Genomic DNA, 20,033 nt, shown 5'->3' with positions numbered 1-20,033 from the left:
TACAGTATACACAGATATACACACACACACACACACACACACACACACACACACACACACACACACACACAGCTATACACACACAGATATACACAGACATACATAAACACACACACACATATACTCACACATACTGTATACAAAGAAATATATATACAAACACACACATACATGTATACACATTAGCACACATACATATACACACACATTTACACACAAACACATTTACACATAAACACACAGTATACACACACAGTATACACACACATATACACACAGTATACACACATTAATTCTCACCAAGTGGGCAGCAGCAGAGCAGCTCCTCGTTCTAGCCTGGAGGGGCGGAGCTTCTATGTGATTGACAGGCTGGACCTCCGTGGGTAGAAGAGACACGTCACCAGGGGGAGGAGCTACGGGCGAACATGGTACCCGAAAAGTACCCTTGCGGGCTCGCTTCGCTTGCCACGCTTCGGGCTTGGTGGCTCGCTTCGCTCGCCATCTGATTACTAAAGGTAATAGTTGGTGGCGTGGATAGTAGAGGAACTATCCCGCTGGCCTTGCTCCTCCCCCTTGTGCCGTGGCTCCTCCCCCTGACGGAAAAGGTCCCTTAGCCCACTTGGATCTAGCATCAACAGTAAATGATTGCCTTTTTAAAAAAAACATCCAAGTTTGTCCGGTATCCCGCACCTTCAGCAAACTCGGATGCCATTACATCCCACCGCTTGTGTTAGCAATATCTGTATATATACTAGTAACTCATGCTACTATATATAAAGTTACCATATAACATATAATCAAAAAGTATATTCACCCATGACTAAAAATCTCTCAAATTATCTGTGAGGAATCTACAATATAAGTAATAGAGTGTGAGGCAGAGAATGAGAAAGAGGGAACGAGAGATGGAGAGAGAGAGAGAAAGAATGGGAGAATGAGAGAGAGCTGGAGAGACAGTAGGGGTCATTCCGAGTTGATCGTGGCTGTGCTAAATTTAGCACAGCTACAATCATCTTCCCTGACATGCGGGGGGACGCCCAGCACTGGGCTAGTCTGCTCCGCATGTCAGTCTGCCTCCCCCCCCCTCCCGCACAATTACAAAAGCATCGCACACCGGCGATGCCTTTGTATTTGAGGAGTAACTCCCGGCCAGAGCAGCTCCTGCGGCTGGCCGGGAGTTGATCGTCGCTGCCACTGGCCGCAGCGGCTGCGTGAGACGTCACGCATTCGCTGCGGGACACCACCCCAACGGTCGGCTTAACACCGCCGTCCAGCCCCCTACCGCCCAGCGATCGCCTCTGTCTCAGAGGCGATCGCTAGGCAACGACGGCTGCCATGCGCCGGCGCACTGTGGCGCTGGCGCATGCGCAGTTCCGACCCGATCGCTGCGCTGTGACAAACTGCAGCGAGCGATTGGGTCGGAATGACCCCCTGTGTGAGGGAGGGAGAGAGAGGGAGAGTGAATGAGAGAGGTATAAAGGGAGACAGGTAGTGAGAGAGGGAGTGGTAGACAAAGGCAGAAGTAGAGAGAAATGAAGAGGGGTAAAGAGAGAGGGAGAGAGAGAGAGAGAGAGAGAGAGAGAGAGAGGGGGGGGGAGAAAGAGCTAAAGAGTGAGAGAGATAAAGGTAGAGAGAGAGAAAGAGAGAATGAGAGAGAGGGAAAGGGAAAGTGAGAGAAAAAGAGAAAGAGAAGGATAAAGAGAGAGGGAGTGGGAACGAGAAAGAGTCGAAAGGGAGACTGGTAGAGAACTACTTAGCGGTAGACAGAGGCAGAGAGAGAGAGAGAGATAGGTAGAGAGCAGTGCTGTTTCTAGCGGGGGCACTTTGCGTGTACTTATCTCCCCCTCCTCCCTCTTCCCGAGCACTCCTGCTCGGGGGGGCAGAGTTTTGCAGAATGACGCAATTGCGTCGTGACGTCACGACGCAATCGCGTCATTCTGCGAAACCCCGCCCCCCCCGAGCAGGAGTACTCAAGAGGGAGGAGTAGCAGACAAGCCTCGAAGGAGGAGGCAGCCGGCGCGAGGGAGGTGAGGCGGCCGGACCCGAAGAGCGGGAAAATCTTCTATGTGTAAGTAGTCTCTCTCTCTCTCTCTCTCTCTCCCTTCCCCCCCTACTTGACACCTGCCTGCCGCACTGTGTAAAATGGGAACACCTGCCTGCCGCACTGTGTAAAATGGGGACACCTGCCTGCCGCACTGTGTAAAATGGGGACACCTGCCTGCCGCACTGTGTAAAAAGGGGACACCTGCCTGCGTACTGTGTAAAATGGGGACACTTGCCTGCTGTAATGTGTAAAATGGGGACTTTTTATTTTAATTTTTTTCCCTGTGGTGGCCATGATGATATCAGATGAGGCCACGCCCACTTTAATGAGACCACACCCATTTTAAACAGCCACGCCCCCTTGTCGGGAGCGCGCGCCCTCGGCGCGCATGCTTTTTCTTTTTATAGCTATTAGGGGGGGCTTTTTTTTTATAGCAATTGGGGAGGGGGGGGGGCACATTTGGAAATCTCGCACTGGGAGCCAAATTGGCTAGAAACGGCCTTGGTAGAGAGAAAGAATGAGAGAGAGAGAGAGAGAGAGAGAGAAAGAGAGAGAGAGAGAGAGAGAGAGAGAGAAGAGGGGTAGAGAGACCTAGAGGTAAAAGTAGAGAGAAAATGAAGGAGAGAGAGAATAAGCAACAATGCATATTAATGAAAAGCAAATAGATGTGTTTCATGTTTAAAAGGATAACTATTGATTGGGTCACTTCACAGAGCATTACTTCTTGCAGGCAAAAATTCAGTAGACCCAACGTTAGACTGGGGATTGTAGGGCCAACCGCCCACCAGGCGTTTCCAGTGGTAGATGCCCCTGCTTAAGGGGCGTGGTCAGCCACTAGAGGGGGTGTGGCCAGGCAATAGAGACTTGACTGCCCAATAGAGAGTGCATTGGCTGGGTGGTCCCTTTATAAATATATACAGTATAGTAATGCATGATAATGTACAGGATTGGTAACAGCAATGCACTGTATTGCATAGGTCTGGGAATGTAGTATAATGTAACATGCATGATGGTTGGTGATCCTGTCTATATATGCCACATCAATGCGCTGTAATGACTTAACTGTGGGTTAGTGAATGAATGTAGTAACAGTGCCATCATAAGCGTGCGCAGCACATTTTATTAGGGGGTGCACCGTTGGAGTGGCGTGTCTAGCACCATCTATTGATGGTCAACGCAATATAAAATATCCACCCTTGTACCAATCCTAATAAAGCAGATACATTGTCAGATGTTGTGGTGTGCACCAAACAAACACCCCTGATGGCACTCACTGCAATTACAGTGCTCCTCCTCAGCCTGGTCTGGCTCCCACTCTCTTTCCCCTGCAAGCTGCAGCAGCTTACTAACAAGTCAGTCACTCACTGACACAGACAGTCACAGACAAGTACTGCTGCTGCTGGAAAAACGAGAGACGTGTCAATGTTGCTGCCGGCCACCTGCCAGTATTGAATTTGTCTTCCTAAGAGGAACGCTGGCTGCATGTTGATCCTTATCAGTGGCTGGCGTTGGCATAGCATAGAAGGAGAGAGGTGGGCGTGTGGCGGGTGTGACAGGTGGGCATGCGAGCAGCATGACGTAATCACGTGACATCACGCTGTTTTTGTACATTGGGGTGGAGCTGGGAGTTTGAAAGCCGGTGGCGGTGGCACCCTTGATAACACAGGCGTCAGTAAATGCTGTCCTGACAGGGTGCAGCGCAGAGGGGATAGTAATCAGCCTGCTCGGCGATCGTCGCATCAGGCATGTGAGGTCGGGGTGCCAGACATTAGGGGGTGCCTGTGCGCACCAGGCACCCCCCTGCGCACACCTATGAGTGCCATTTAAGTCACTGACAGGAACTGTGTTTGATATGCTAAAGCCCACAGCCAATAAGAGCAGGGGGCAGGGGTGTGTTGTGACCGCCCAATCAGGTGTGTGTTGTGACCAGGGCCGTCTTAACAGCAGTGTAGGCCCATGGGCACAGCAATGCACTGGGCCCCCTACCCATTCTCCAGCGGATGGTAGGGGGAGTTCTATCTTCTGCTCAGCATGTAGGACCTGGAGCAGTAATTTCTGCTAATTACTCCTTTACTGCACAAATGGGGCTAAACTGTAGAAGGGGGCATTTAATTTTAATATGAAAGGGTGGATTGTGGAGTTGGCTTAATATTTATAATTTTCCGGTGGGAGGGCAACTTGCTTGACTGCAGATATCTCAAGTTCCTGAAAATATATTTCTTAGATTAGGGATAAAGAACTAGAGAGTCCCACCTTTCAGGAGGTACTGGGGACACCTTTCAGGAGGTACTGGGGACACCTTTCAGTTAGGTACTGGGGACACCTTTCAGTTAGGTACTGGGGACACCTTTCAGGAGGTACTGTGGACACCTTTCAGGAGGTACCGGGGACACCTTTCAGGAGGTACTGGGGACTTAGGGATCAGAGCTCAGGAGCCAGAGCAATCCATTAATGAAAATATAAAACTGCATACCAGGCGTGTGGAGCTGGAGCAGGGACCAGCAGTTGGAAGGCTGGTATCTCTGGTTCTGGGCATAGTAGAGACAAGCTGCCAGTGTCCACCGAAAGGGGAGAGTCCCAGTTTTTGGAGTATACCCTCAGAAAAACTCTAGGACAGACAGAATCGAAGATATCTGGCTGGGAAGAGCAAGTAACATGCTTGGATGGGGACCACTGCTTTCAAGTCGGATATCTCTGGTTCCCCAGTGCCGATTTTCAAAAACCTGGTACCCCTGGAAAGAGGGGGCCCTCAGCTATCAGCCTAGGGCCCCTATACTCCTGGAGCCCTTGGGCAAGAGCCCATTGAGCCCATACGGAAAGATGGCCCTGGTTGAACTTGTGACTGCCCTCTTTGATTGACAGGAGGGTAAATTTAAGTGTAGTTTCGATAGAAGTGTACCAAGCACCCACTTCCATCAGTGGCCCTGCTACTCCTGGTAACTGACCCTCTAGTAGAGCAACAATGTGTAATTCCAGTGCACTGTCTGGAACCTGAACCATAGAGGAGGCAGTGCGGCCCACTGGGGTTTCCCCTATACCTCTGTAGGGCTGGTAGAACTCTGAGTAGACCCTTGTACTCGTACAATTATAATGACTATAATTATATATATATATATATATATATATATATCTTACGTCCTAGAGGATGCTGGGGTCCACATTAGTACCATGGGGTATAGACGGGTCTAGCAGAAGCCATTGGCACTTTAAGAGTTTGAGAGTGTGGGCTGGCTCCTCCCTCTATGCCCCTCCTAGCAGACTCAGTTTAGAAAATGTGCCCGGAGGAGCCAGTCACAGCTAGGGGAGCTCTCCAGATTTTTAGAGCTTGTGGGACTAAGGGGGGGAGTAGTGTCCGCCCTGCGGGGTCTGAGCCACTATCTCCGCTGACAGGACACTGAGCTCCTGAGGGAATAAATCGTTCCCTGCCACAGGGGATCGCTCACCCCAGCAGCATGCCGCCACCCCCTTACAGAGCCAAAGATCAGTGGCGAGTGAGTCACCGACCCCCCTAGCCGGTGTGAAGATGGCGGCATCAGGGTAGGAGCGCAGTATTAACTGTGCTCTGGAGGCTCAGTGGTAGATAGTGCGGCGCTGTGAGGGGCGCCCTGAGCCAGCGCCTACACCCTACACTGGTCACACAGCCTGTCGGGGTCCCGGGATCTCAGCCAGCATAAATCCTCATGCCAGTATAATCCTATGAAGAGTGGGAAAACAGCGAAATTTTTGGGGCGGAGCTTCTCCTCAGAGCGGACCCAGCAGCGTTCAGCGCCATTTTCCTGCCTGCACAACGCTGTCAGTGAAGAGCAAGTCCCTCCACAGCAACTCCAGCTATCTCTCACAGTACCAGGGGGTTGTAGAAGGGGGGGAGGCTGCAAATCGGCTGTGTAACCTATTAAGGTGCACAGTCAGCACTGATAGGGGGTCTCCCTTTATATTAAAAGCGCTGTGAGTGGGTTGGCTCCAATCTTTGTGTCTCTCTTGCCATTCTTGGGGGTGAAACTCTGTCTGTCCTCCACTGTGTGTGTGTGTGTGTGTGTGTGTGTGTGTGTGTGTGTGTGTGTGTGTGTGTGTGTGTGGAGTGTCTGTGGTCTCCATTAATCAATGTTCAGGGACTCTGTGTCATATGCTGCAGAGGATATGTCCTCTCAGGATGATCCCATTCCATGTAATCAGGATTGCACTGGTTTAGCACAGATTGCAGCAAAAGAGCCTGAGTTGTTATCCTCTATCAAATCTATGATTTCTAAGATTTCAAATAGGGTTGCACAAAATGTATCTGCAACTCAGGCTTTACAGAACTCTATGGCAGTCTGGCCCAGTTCTGGTACATCAGGGCTCCCCACTGTATATTCACATAAACGTGCTCTTGCACAGATCATGCAGGATGATACCGATACCGATTCTGATACTGCAGACGGTGACGGGGATGTTTTGCCGGGGACAGCATCTCTTGCTAAAAGGGTGCAGTTGATGATAGAGGCTATTAGGGATGTGTTGAATATTGCTGATACAACACCCGAGCAGGTTGAGGAGGCTTTCTTCACTGAAAATAAGAAAGCCTCGCTAACCTTCCCTGCGTCAAAGGAATTAAATGCTATATTTGAAAAGGCTTGGGAAAACCCAGATAAAAAATTCCAGATACCCAAAAGGGTTCTGGTAGCGTTTCCTTTCCCGGTAGAGGATAGGAAAAAAATGGGAAAACCCGCCTATTGTTGACGCGTCAGTATCCAGACTCTCAAAAAGGGTGGTTTTACCTGTTCCAGGATCTACCGCCTTGAAAGAGCCGGCTGATTGTAAAATTGATAATACGCTCAAATCCATGTACACGGCTTCTGGGGCAATACTGCGTCCCACTATTGCCAGTGGTTGGATTGCCAAAGCTATAGTAAAGTGGTCAAGCACGTTACTTGAGGACTTGGATACTATGGAAAAATGTGATGTTGAATTCTTTTTACCTACCATTCAGGATTCGGCAGGATTTCTGGTAGAATCCATGAAATAACTGGGTTCCATGGCTACGGAAATTTCCTCCATGTCAGTATCAGCTCATCGAGGACTGTGGTTGCGACAGTGGTCTGCCGACGCGGAATCCAGGAGAAGTGTGGAGATCCTACCCTACACAGGTCAGGCTCTCTTTAGGGAAGCGTTAGATGCGTGGATCTCCACGGCTACGGCTGGAAAGTCACCCTTTCTACCCTCAGCTACACCTGGTCCGAAGAAACCCTTTTCTTCAGTTACATCACAGCCCTTTTGGTCTACCAAGCTCAGAAAGGCCAAACCGTCCAATACCTTCTTTCGGGGAGGTTGGCCCAAGTCCAAGAAACCTGCAGCTGCAGGATCCCAGGAAAAGAAACCTGCTTCAGGTACACCAAAGTCCTCCGCATGACGGTGGACTGTACGCCCCGGAGGTGGGGCCGGTGGGAGCGAGACTCAGACATTTCAGTCATGTCTGGATGTCCTCCGGACTGGACCCCTGAGTGCAAGATATTGTGTCCCAGGGGTACAGGCTGAAATTTCAAAATCTCCCTCCTCACCGATTTTTCAGATCAGGCTTGCCAGCTCTACTGGCGGACAAGACTGTCCTGCAAGAAGCCATCCAGAAGTTGGTGGAGGCACAGGTCATTGTGCCAGTACCACCTCATATGCAAAACAAAGGTTACTATTCGAACCTTTTCGTGGTACCGAAACCGGATGGTTCGGTCAGGCCCATTCTGAACTTAAAATCATTAAACCCCTTTCTGAGGGTGTTCAAATTCAAAATGGAGTCTCTAAGGGCAGTAATATCAGGTCTGGAGGAGGGGGTATTCCGAGTATCCCTGGATATCAAGGATGCGTACCTCCACATTCCGATTTGGCTGCCGTATCAAGCTTATCTTCGATTCGCACTGTTGGACTTTCACTTTCAGTTCCAGGCCCTCCCGTTCAGCCTCTCCACAGCACCGAGGGTATTCACCAAGGTGATGGCGGAAATGATAATTCTCCTCCGCAGACGGGGGGGTGAACATAATTCCGTATCTGGACGATCTGCTGATAAAGGCATCGTCCAAGGAGAAGCTGTTACGGTCCATTGCACTCACAACCCAGCTTCTCAGGGAACATGGTTGGATCCTGAATCTTACAAAATCACATTTGGAACCAACCAGGAGGTTGTCCTTTCTGGGAATGATCCTCGACACGGAGGTGCAGAGGGTGTTTCTCCCAGAGGAAAAGGCATTGGTGATTCAAACGATAGTCTGGGATGTCCTGAAACCAGCCCGGGTGTCCGTTCATCAGTGCATTCGCCTTCTGGGGAAGATGGTGGCCTCTTACGAGGCTCTGCAGTATGGGAGGTTTCACGCTCGGTCCTTTCAACTGGAAATCCTGGACAAGTGGTCGGGATCTCATCTACACATGCACCAGAGAATACGTCTGTCGCCAAAGGACAGGATTTCACTCCTCTGGTGGCTGCAAGTACCTCACCTTCTGGAGGGCCTCAGGTTCGGGATTTAGGACTGGATCCTTCTAACCATGGATGCAAGTCTCCGGGGCTGGAGAGCAGTCACTCAAGGGGAAACCTTCCAAGGAAGGTGGTCAAGTCTGGAAGCTGGCCTGTCGATAAACATTCTGGAACTAAGAGCCGTCTACAATGGTATTCTCCAAGCGGCCCATCTTCTGAGAAATCGGGCCATACAAGTGCAGTCGGACAATGTGACAACAGTGGTTTACATAAACCGACAGGGCGGAACAAAGAGCAGAGCTGCAATGGCAGAGGTAACAAGAATCATCCTCTGAGCAGAAAAGCATGCGTTGGCATCAGCAATCTTCATTCCAGGAGTAGACAACTGGGAAGTGGACTTCCTCAGCAGACATGATCTCCATCCATGGGAGTGGCGTCTCCATCCAGAGGTGTTCAAGGATGTAACAGATCTTTTGGGCGTACCCCAGATCGACATGATGGCCTCTCATCTCAAAAAGAAGCTTTGGCAGTATTGTTCTAAGTCGAGGGACTCACAAGCAGTGGCTCCGTGGGTGTTCCAGTCAATGTACATGTTTCCTCCACTTCCACTCATCCCAAGAGATCTAAAGCTCATAAGGAGAACAAGGGTTCAATTGATCCTCATTGCTCCAGACTGGTCAAGAAGGGCTTGGTAGGCGGATCTTCTGGATCTACTGCAAGAAGAGCCGAGGTCTCTTCCTCTTCTGAAGGACATGCTGCAGCAGGGTCCGTTCGCCTATCAAGACTTACCACAGCTACGTTTGACAGCATGGAGGATGAACACCTGATACTAGCTCAGAAGGGCATTCTGAACAAGGTTATTCCTACCCTGATACAGGCTAGGAAAGGAGTAATGTCTAAACATTACCATAGAATTTTGAAAAAATATGTATCTTGGTGTGAGTCCAAGAAATTTCCTGCGGTGGAGTTTCAACTGGGACGGTTTCTCCTCTTCCTACAAGCTGGTGTGGATATGGGCCTAAAGTTGGGATCTGTGAAGGTCCAGATTTCGGCCCTATCCATTTTCTTCCAGAAACAATTGGCAGCCCTCCCTGAGGTTCAGACCTTTTTGAAGGGAGTTCTGCACATCCAACCTCCCTTTGTACAGCCTATGGCGCCTTGGGATCTTAACGTGGTGTTGCAGTTCCTCCAATCGGACTGGTTCGAGCCTCTACAGGAGGTTGAGGTCAAATTTCTTACTTGGAAAGCTGTCACATTGTTGGCTTTAGCTTCTGCTAGACGTGTGTCGGAGTTGGGGGCTTTGTCCTGTAAAAGCCCATACTTGATCTTCCACAAAGATAGAGCTGAGCTCCGGACACATCAGCAGTTTCTTCCGAAGGTTGTGTCGGCATTTCATATCAAGCAACCTATTGTGGTGCCAGTGGCTACTGACTCCTCAATTTCATCAAAGTCCTTGGATGTTGTAAGGGCTCTGAAAATATATGTGAAGAGGACTGCTCGTCACAGGAAATTGGACACTCTGTTTATCCTGTATGATCCCAAGAAAATTGGGTGTCCTGCTTCTAAGCAGACGATCTCTCGCTGGATCAGGTTCACTATCCAGCATGCGTATTCTACGGCAGGCTTGCTGTGTCCTACATCTGTCAAGGCCCACTCTACTCGTAAGGTGGGGTCTTCCTGGGTGGCTGCCCTGGGTGTCTCGGCGTTACAACTTTGCCGAGCTACAACTTGGTCTGGGGCGAACATGTTTGCAAAGTTCTACAAGTTCAATACTTTGGCCTCTGATGATCTGAATTTCAGTCAATCAGTTCTGCAGGAGTCTCCACGCTCTCCCTCTCATTCTGGGAGCTTTGGTACATCCCCATGGTACTAATGTGGACCCCAGCATCCTCTAGGACATAAGAGAAAATAGGATTTTGGTTACCTTCCGGTAAATCCTTTTCTCGTAGTCCGTAGAGGATGCTGGGCGCCCACCCAGCGCTTCGTTTTCCTGCAATTGTTATCTGATTCAGTACAACTTTGTTCTTAGTTAAGTACTGCATTGTTACTTGGTAAGTAATGTTTCAGCGGTTGCTGAGTTTTCAAGCTAAGTTAGCTTGATGTGCCTTGTATGTGTGAGCTGGTATGAATCTCGCCACTATCTGTGTTAAATCCTTCTCTCGAAGATGTCCGTCTCCTCGGGCACAGTTTCTAGACTGAGTCTGGTGGGAGGGGCATAGAGGGAGGAGCCAGCCCACACTCTCAAACTCTTAAAGTGCCAATGGCTCCTGGTGGACCTGCCTATACCACATGGTACTAATGTGGACCCCAGCATCCTCTACAAACTACGAGAAAAGGATTTACCGGTAGGTAATCAAAATCCTAATATGTATATATATATATATATATATATATATATGAATTACTGTACTAAGAGCCATAACATTCATTAGCAAACCCAAATTCCTGTCTAAGGATCAGTGGACAATGGCGGTCTGTACTGCAGTAGCTAGTTAGTACAGTAAAGTACAGTATGTGTTATTTTTTGATTAGGGAGTTAGTATGGGCAGGGAACAAACCAATATGTAACCTAGAGCCTCATGGGATCTAAATCAGACTCTACTGTACTACAGTAATTCCCTTCATTCCTCATTGCCTGCTGAGTCCGGTATATGTCTTGTAGGATTTAAAATTGTTGACATTTCTTTATGAAAGTTTTACTAGACAAATGTGAGTATTAATCCTTTATGTTTTATGGGGGATTTGCTTTGCTTGACAAGTTGTTAGTAGAGTCCACTTAGTAGCCAAAGAACACCACCTTCAAGATTTTCAAGATGTTTTCAGGTCCATTGTACTTTAGTGACATAATTTAAATCACTTAGGTTTAGAATGTTCGGTAGAATGTGTTGACAAATGGTACAGTAATACTTTCAAAGAAAATACAGGCAAAGTCCATAACATAATTGTAAGCCATGTAGCAATAGCTAACCCGATACACTTCAGAGGCCGTATGGGCGGCCTTCTTACCCTCAAAGAGTCGCAATTCACTCTAAACCTCAGTAATATAGTGAATCAATACAATTAATCAAAGAAAGAGATTATTTTTTCTAATCATATCTTCAGTCATTTTAAACAAATGTCAAAAGCTATTTGAGACAAATATGATGAGACCATAAGTAGCAGCTTAGGGCTGAAAGTGAAGGATCAGATGGGCACATGCAGCCTGTCTGCTGTATCCTTAAAAAAATAATATTAAAATAATGAAATGTTTAATTTCAAAAGCCTCTGTGTTTGGTGGTGAAACGCGTCAGAGGGTTTAAAGTATGGTTTTATGCTATTGTAAAAGCCTATTGCTGCAGAGGACATTGGTGTATCAAATTATCAGGTGGCAGCGGAACGCTCTTACCACTGGAGTGACTCATCGCACAGAATCTGCAGATGGTGGTGGTAATTCCCAAACAAGGTGGCAACTTACTTGGGAATGGTCTAAGCAGCCGGAGATTAATCTGGTAATACAGTATATACTACATCCCATTTTATTAGTCTGGACTTGAAAATTGGTACAGACAAAAGAGTACACTTCTTTTTGGGACTTGTAGTTCTCTCCTCAAAGAGGCAATACAATATTTTTTGTTCCTACCTTCTTTTTGAACTCATGGACAATGTTTATAAACTCAATGATCTATGATCCTCTCTGCTGCGTGCTTTATATATTTTTATAGTGATATTAACATTGATATTATCACAATTCATATAGTTGATGTAGATCTATAGTATGGGATTATTGTTTCTTGTATTTTATTATAATTATTCTTTTTATTAAATATTGAATTTATATTTAAAGTGTCTTGACGATATTTAGTTTATCTGCCGTATCAGTTTGACTTTTGATTTTTATTAGTGCAGTTTATTAGTAATTGTCTAATTGTGCAAACAAGCAATGATGAAAATGTTTTGCCAGCAGTCCCCGTCATTTTATATATGTTTACTTTATTCTCTACCTTATTACAGCCCTCTGCTCAGCTGGGGTTCCAGGGACAGAATTTATTACAGCATTCATGCAGAACTACAATAACGCAGCCGACACTGATCTCAAACTGTCCATCACAGCCTTTTCTGATTCCACAACTGTCCAAATCAAGGTCAACACGAATACATTCCGAAAGACTGTCAGCTTAAATCAATTTGAAGAAACTACAGTTGTACTTCCACATGTAGTCCTAATGAAAGGTTCTCAGCGTTCAACTTATTCTGTCATTGTCACCTCCAACAATCCAGTATCAGTAGTTTCCATGAACTTCAATGACCAGAGCTTTGACAGTTCATCTCTATACCCAGTGTCGGTAAGATATTTTATTTATCATATCTAATAAAAAAGTATCTTGTTTTTGTTTATATATGTGTATGTATATATATATATATATATATATATATATATATATATATATATACAGTACTTTAGCTACAATTTCTGAAGGTAGACATGCTGCAGATATGTGAACCAGACTCTTCTCTTCATAATGATTGGCCACCACGTGGAGATAATTTGACCATTTTCTATTTCAGAAAGGTTTAGCTGGTTCCTAAGCTCTTTATTAAACAGTCGGTTAGGAAACATTGATTGAATAATTTGACTCAAAATAACTTATACTAAACAGGTTTATTAAACTGAATTTTGGTATCAGAACATTTTTTTTCTACATATCTCCTCTCCACACTGAATTCAATCTTATTTATATGATTTGGAATAAAACGATAATAGATAGTGGCATATTAGTACTTGACGCGTTTCTCCATAAATGTACTATTGATGGAGTTTGTGCAATTTTTTTTCAATATGGCTCCTCATGATCTAGGATGATGTCTTGTAGTTAATTAGTCTACAATTTGTATATTTCTGTTCTTTACTTTAAATTAAAATAGTGATCACTTCCCCAAATGGGTAACAAATATATTATATAGTATATATTCGTTCCTCCCTCACTAACAGGATATTTTAGGGGTGTGGTATAATAGATATAAACATATTAGATAGACAGTCAATAGGTTGACCCCATGTGGTCAACATGCAATAGGCCTACAGGGTCAAATGACCAACAGGGTCAAAACATTGACAGTGAAAAGGCTGACAGTGTCTAAGGTTGACAGGTACAAAGGTCAACATGGAATTGGTCAACACAAGTTTTTTTGTCCATTTCACGCAATGGTTCATGCTATATTCTTAAAGTAACTGCCGTGTGTTTGTGCCGCTGCTCTGTCGCCTACCAGCCAGCTCACTGCAACCTTTGGCCTAGACTGGATGAAAACAATATTGTGAGCTGTGATGTGGTCAAAACTGAGTGGAAATTACTGGAAATTAATGTTATTTAGGTTAAAATAGCGTAAGATCCAAAAAAGGCACAAAGTACAGTATTGTAATTTATCTGTTGTATCAATTTAAAAATAAAATTAAAAAAATACAGAACCAAAACCAAAACACATGACTGGTTTTGGAAAAATGAAATCCAAAACCTGATGATGAATTAGAACCAAAACCAGTAAAACTAGCCCGACACACGTCTCTAATTATTATTAAATTGAGTGTTGAGGCCAAGTAGCGGGATAAGCTTGTATGTAGCGATCAATCTTCCCATCTAATATATCAAACTTAAGTGGCAATTTTTTATTTATTTATATCTCAGTTTTCACTTTTTTCCTTTTCATTCTACAGGAATGGGGAACAGAGTATTATGTCTTTACACCTCCTGATGGCTCCTTCAAGGAATTTGCTATAATTGCTAAGGAGCCTTCTACATCAGTAACAATCTCTCCTACTGGAACACTGAACTACCTGGGCAAGAACTACAACAGTGGGAGCACACTCACTTTTAAGCTTGATGCCTACGAGGTAATACAATTCCAGAGCGAGGATGATCTGAGCGGCTCCAGGATAATTTCCTCCAAAAAGGTCACGGTTCTGAGTGGTCACACATGCTCCATGAAGTTCACCAAGTGCAATCACGTCTATGAACAGCTGCAGGCTTCTTATATTTGGGGAACTACCTTCTTTATACCCACAGTCTCGTTCCAGACCAAGTATGACCTAGTATATGTAACAGCAGCAACCCAGAACACCCAAGTGACCTATCAAGCCGGGTCTGTGGTGCAGAACAAGGAACTGGATGCCGGTGATGTGATAGAAATTCAACTCAAAGCAAGCGCTCCAATCTTTATCAATTCCACTGAAGGGATTCAAGTGATGTATTACAGTACTGGGGGTCAGAAAGGTGCAATAGATTATGATACAGCTCTTATGACTGTGCCAGATGTGACATCTTTCTGCACTTCATTCAGAGCGGTTGGTCTGGATGATTTCATTAACGAAGTCCTAATTGTGGCTAAAACATCAGCTTTGGATGACCTGACTGTCAATAAAGCCCCACAAGGGAACATCAGCTGGAAGCCCATTCCAGGGACACAGTATTCTTGGGGGGAGTTAACACTGGTAACGAACTCAAAACCTTATATATTTGAAAGTAAGAAAAGTCCCTTTGGTCTCAGTGTAATAGGGACCTCCTCCTCAACCTCTTATGCGGAATCAGCTGTCTGTATTGGTGGTAAGTGTCTCTTTGTGTTGTCATTGCCAAGTAGAACAGGTATGTGACTAGATGCGGGATAATTAGGTTACGTGCATCTACAGTAATAGGGTGCATATGAGTCTCCTTGATGTTATAAAGGTGCACCCATTTAAAAGGCAAAATCAGCCTGGCTATTGCTTTTGCCCCATAGACTTTATAGTCCTGAAGCAGAATTGCAAGTAAATTTGGCACACTTTGCTCAAAAGAGAGCTTCACAGAAAACAATGCGTACAGTCGCCCCTGTTTGCTGAGTTATAGTCATCTTACATTTGCCTGATTTACTACTAGTCTAGACTTCATCAGTGCAGACTAGAACCTAGGGTGAGCCCTAACGAATTTGATGCTGTTGCACTTTCCCAATGTAGGAACCTTTGTGCACTGAAGGCTAGTGCACACCTAAAAAGGTGAGGCGTGGCCTCATGAAAGGGGTGTTGACTTACTGAAGGGCTTGGCGTTGTGGTGCTGTGTTCCCTTTCACTGATTATGTTGTAATTCCCATCCCACACAGCCTCATCACCCTTGTGTCTCTCCAGCTTATATTGTCTCTCCAGTACAGCTCACATAGTGTCTCTTTTCAGCCCCATCCCACACAAGTCTCTCTCCAGCCCAGCCCACACAAGAATCTCTCCAGCCCCAATCCTACATAGTGTCTCTCCAGCCCTAGTACACACAGTGTCTCTCCAGCCCTAGACCACACAAGTTTCTCTCCAGCCCTTGCCCACATAGTGTCTCTTTTCAGCCCCATCCCACACAAGTGTCTCTCCAGCCCCAGTCCACACAAGTGTCTCTCCAGCCCTAGCCCACACGGTGTCTCTCCAGCCCCAGCCCACATTGTGTCTCTCCAGCCTTAGCCTACACAAGGGTCTTTCCAGCCTTAGCCCACACCGTGTCTCTCCAGCCCCAGGCCACATAGTGTCTCTCCAGCCCTAGCCTACATAAGTGTCTCCCCAGCCCTATCACACAGTGTCTCTCCAGACAACACAGTGTCTCTCCAGCCCCAGCCCACATAGTTTCTCTTTCCAGCCCAGCTCACATAGTGTCTTTCTAGCCACAGCCCACACAAGTGTCCTCCAGCCCTAGCACACACAAGGGTCTCGCCAGACCAGCACCAACAAGAGTCTCTCCAGCCCCAGCCCACACAAGTGTTTCTCAACCTTCTTTGATGTCGTCTGTCTGCCTGCTGCCAGGGCTTCCATGCTTTGTCTGCCTCAGCAGTGCAGCATGACATCACAGTGTTATGCATGCTGTGAAACAATGAACAAACAAAACCTTTATTGCCCCAGCCACTGTTGGTGCAAAAAAGCTGCAGCAGCTGCAATAAATCTATGACCCAGATGGACCCCTTAGCTGCTGGTGCACCCTGGAAGCTAGGTGGTGGTTGCTCTAGACCACAGGTTCTCAATCTCGGTCCTCAGGACCCCACACAGTGCATGTTTTGCAGGTAACCCAGCAGGTGCACAGGTGTATTAATTACTCACTGACACATTTTAATAGGTACACAGGTGGAGCAAATTATTTCACTTGTGATTCTGTGAGGAGACCTGCAAAACATGCACTGTGCGGGGTCCTGAGGACGAGTTTGAGAACCTGTGTAATAGACAAATGGCTAGACCACATATGCCTAAGGCTTAGACCCTGCTTGAACCTCCCCAATTCTACAGTACAGTACGTGCAAATGATACTAATACAAACAGTTGAATTGTCGCTTATTTCCAACTCTGCAAAGAATTTGTGTGCACGTGTCCTGGCTGAACTTTGTCTATTTGAGAATGCACCTTTTACAAGTTTTGCTACAGTACTTCAGTTATTATTGTAGATGCATCTGAAATGTGCCCAACCCTGTATCGCCTGTAATTGGGTGTGCTCAGTTCCAGAGCATGTGCAGTTTAAATTCACAAGATATGTTCACAAAGTCTGCAATGGCGCATTTGTGGGTACAGTGGGTACAAGACATGCAGGGTGTCAGAAATATCAAATAAACAATAACATTTTGCAATAAATGTCAGTGAAAATCTCTCATCTGGTACAGTAATTGCAAGGACCGTGCTCCAAATGCCCAGAGCTGACCAAAGATTGCCAGGTATAACAAAAATGATGAGATGAGAATGTCAGCACTTCAGTGGCCGCTCCAGAGGAGTCCAAAATTCAAATAGAGGTGCCACACCAACTGCCACCAACTGTCATCTCAAACTGACTCACCGGTATTTGAAACTGAACTGCGCCCCACCTCTGAAGCCACCACTTGTTAACATAGTCATTATGTCAACACTGAAGAGATGTTGACATGGTCTGAATGTCTTTACTCGTTACATCCACTCTTCATTTAATATCATTCTGTTTTGTTGCCACGGAAATATAGAATTTGCCTTTAGGTTAACTTTTGATCAATTATGCAGGTTCCTCCCGACCTTCATGCAGCCAAGTAAAGTGCAACAGGAAAGAAGTCTGTAAGATTGTTCACGGTAAAGCCGTTTGCCAGTCAAACTCAGAGGCCACGTGCTGGGCATGGGGAGATCCCCATTACCACACCTTCGATGGAAAGAACTACGATTTCCAGGGGACCTGCTCTTACACCATGTCGAAAACCTGCAGCTCCAATCTTGACCTTCCATATTTTAATATTGAGACCAAGAACGAAATCAGAGCCACATCTAGTGTATCGTACCTCAAATCAGTCAACATCCAGGTGTATGGATTTAATATTACTGGCTTCAGGTCTGAATACGGCGTAGTGAGGGTAAGTGTAATGTGACAGAAAAAAAAATTACTTAATAAAGGTATTTCTTTTTGAATTGCTATAAATTAAAGTGATTTTCCCTGACACAAATGTCGATGTGACAACTTTAAGACAAATAGAATTACCCAAGTGTTCAGTACCCAGTAACTGCAATAACAGGTATATTTACTGTACACAAAAATAGTCTAAAAAGTAAAACCTTTGAAATGTATTGCTCCCAAATTACTCTATTGCTTTTGCAACCATCACCAGACACGAACGAAACAGCTTAGTGACAGTCTCTTGATGTTGTACAGAACGTCAATTTGTTTATTAACCTTAATTTCTTAGGTTACTCAAGGGATTCTTAAAAGGAAAAGGTACAGTTCCATCATGGTGTTCCTAGGTACAATATCACACAAGGGAAGGGAGAGTAGACGCAGCTTGTCTGTTTCTTTATGTACAGTATTTAGTTAGTGCACCAGTTTAACTGTCAGCAATACCTGCAGTGTCCACCAGGGGATTCTCATGAATCAAATATCTTTATCCCACAGAGATGTCTCAAACCTCTTAAAGAGAACAGGTGAAGACATCAATCAATCAATCAATCAATCAATCAGTTATCCTTTTATAGAGTGCAGTCGATGCATGATTGGCAGAAGCTGATGAGTTGCTATGGGCAACTTCTTTATAAGGATTGATTGATATATATCCCTCCCCAGAAAGGAAGACTGGAGAACTGGGATTATATCAGACAGTGGAATTTGAACATTTATGGCATAGCTTGATTGAGTAATTCCTTTACCTAGAACAGTAGGAAACTTTTTCTAGCCTGTCATTCTTCATTAGTGCGGGGGGAACTGGACACATAATTTCTGGTCGAAGACCTGGAAAGTATCAATCTACCTCTGAATAGATATTTGTGTACTTTGGTCTTATTTACAGTTGTAGAACAGCCTCAATGAAATAAAATAGTCAGAAAATCATAATACAATAAATTTAGGTCACCATTGGATTTAGGGGGATTGAGCTTGGAGAGGTTTCAATTGAGTCTGTAAATCTCCCACTCACACATAGGGCCTAATTCAAGTTGCACCCTTTTTTCTGGGAAACTTGCACTTTCGACTCCCTACTACAATGGGGCTATGGCTCTCAATGACTTTAGAGGGCAAATAAATGCAGCCAGAGTACAGCTACGGTCATTTTGCCATAAAGTATGGGTAACATGGAAATGGCAAAGACGTGATCGTGTCTGTCTGGATGGACTGAACTTGTGGATAGTAAAACCTGGTCTAAGTAATGATCTGATGATGATGATGATGAAGAGAGCAGGTCACGTTTGATTAGTTTGATTAGTTGTTAATTAAATGTAAATACTGCAGCTGTATTTAAAAAGCAAGATGACAGAGTACTGGACACTCATTGTACAAATAATAAAATGTTTTCTACTCTGGGAATGGCAAGATTGTGCAACAGTTTCTGGGTGTTCACGTTAATTAACAAAAACATATATAAACATACTGTATAGATGCTTATATGCTCCAGTCAAACTGGGTACTTCTCAGCATTGTCAGGTTATTTACTGGGGTTGGGTATGAAATCCCGGCAGTCAGGAGACTGGCAGAGGGATCCCGATGGGCAGAATCCCAACATATCCTGCTAAGTATTTTCTCTCTAACCCTACCACACCGCTACCACAGCCCAGATATAACACCCCCACCATAGCCTAACCCTAACCACCCCCTCCTACGCCCTTACCCCAACCACCCTCCCACCCACAACCTAACCCTAACCGCCCCTCCTACAGCGTCGTCCTAACCCCCCCCCCACACCCTTACCCTAACCACCCCTCCCACAGCCTCATACTAACTTCCCCACCACACCCATACCCTCCCACCCACAACCTAAACCTAACCGTCCCTCCCACAGCCTCAACCTTACCTCTCCCCCTCCAACAGCCTAATGCTAACCCCCCCATAGCCTAACCCTAACCCGCCCCCCACAGCCTAACCCTAACCAACCCTCCACAACCTAAACCTAACTGCCCCCCTCCCACAGCCTATCCCTAACCACCCCCACACCAGGGCCGTCTCAACAGCAGTGTAGGCCCCTGGGCACAGCAATGCACTGGGCCCCCTACCCATCCTTCAGTGGTAGGGGCGGGGGTGCTATCAGCAGCAGCTTTGATGTCCCACGGGTGGTAGGGGGTGTTCTATCTTCCGCTCAGCGGGTAGGACCTGG

At 45.9% G+C, this 20,033-nt stretch overlaps 1 protein-coding gene across 2 annotated transcripts in view; it reads left to right on the top strand.

The window, feature by feature from the left end:
* Window positions 1-20,033, top strand: part of LOC134965834 (IgGFc-binding protein-like) — a 217,785-nt gene that overhangs the window by 153,473 nt on the left and 44,279 nt on the right. For both annotated transcript variants that reach the window (XM_063942208.1, XM_063942209.1), the window contains 3 exons: window positions 12,471-12,802; window positions 14,170-15,055; window positions 17,473-17,813. In XM_063942208.1, the coding sequence (XP_063798278.1) occupies window positions 12,471-12,802; window positions 14,170-15,055; window positions 17,473-17,813 (1,559 nt within the window). The remainder of the gene's footprint in view (window positions 1-12,470; window positions 12,803-14,169; window positions 15,056-17,472; window positions 17,814-20,033) is intronic.

Source organism: Pseudophryne corroboree, chromosome 10 (assembly GCF_028390025.1).
Source record: "Pseudophryne corroboree isolate aPseCor3 chromosome 10, aPseCor3.hap2, whole genome shotgun sequence".
In the NCBI taxonomy this organism is placed as follows: Eukaryota; Metazoa; Chordata; class Amphibia; order Anura; family Myobatrachidae; genus Pseudophryne; species Pseudophryne corroboree.
This window is presented reverse-complemented; position numbering and strand designations above follow the sequence as displayed.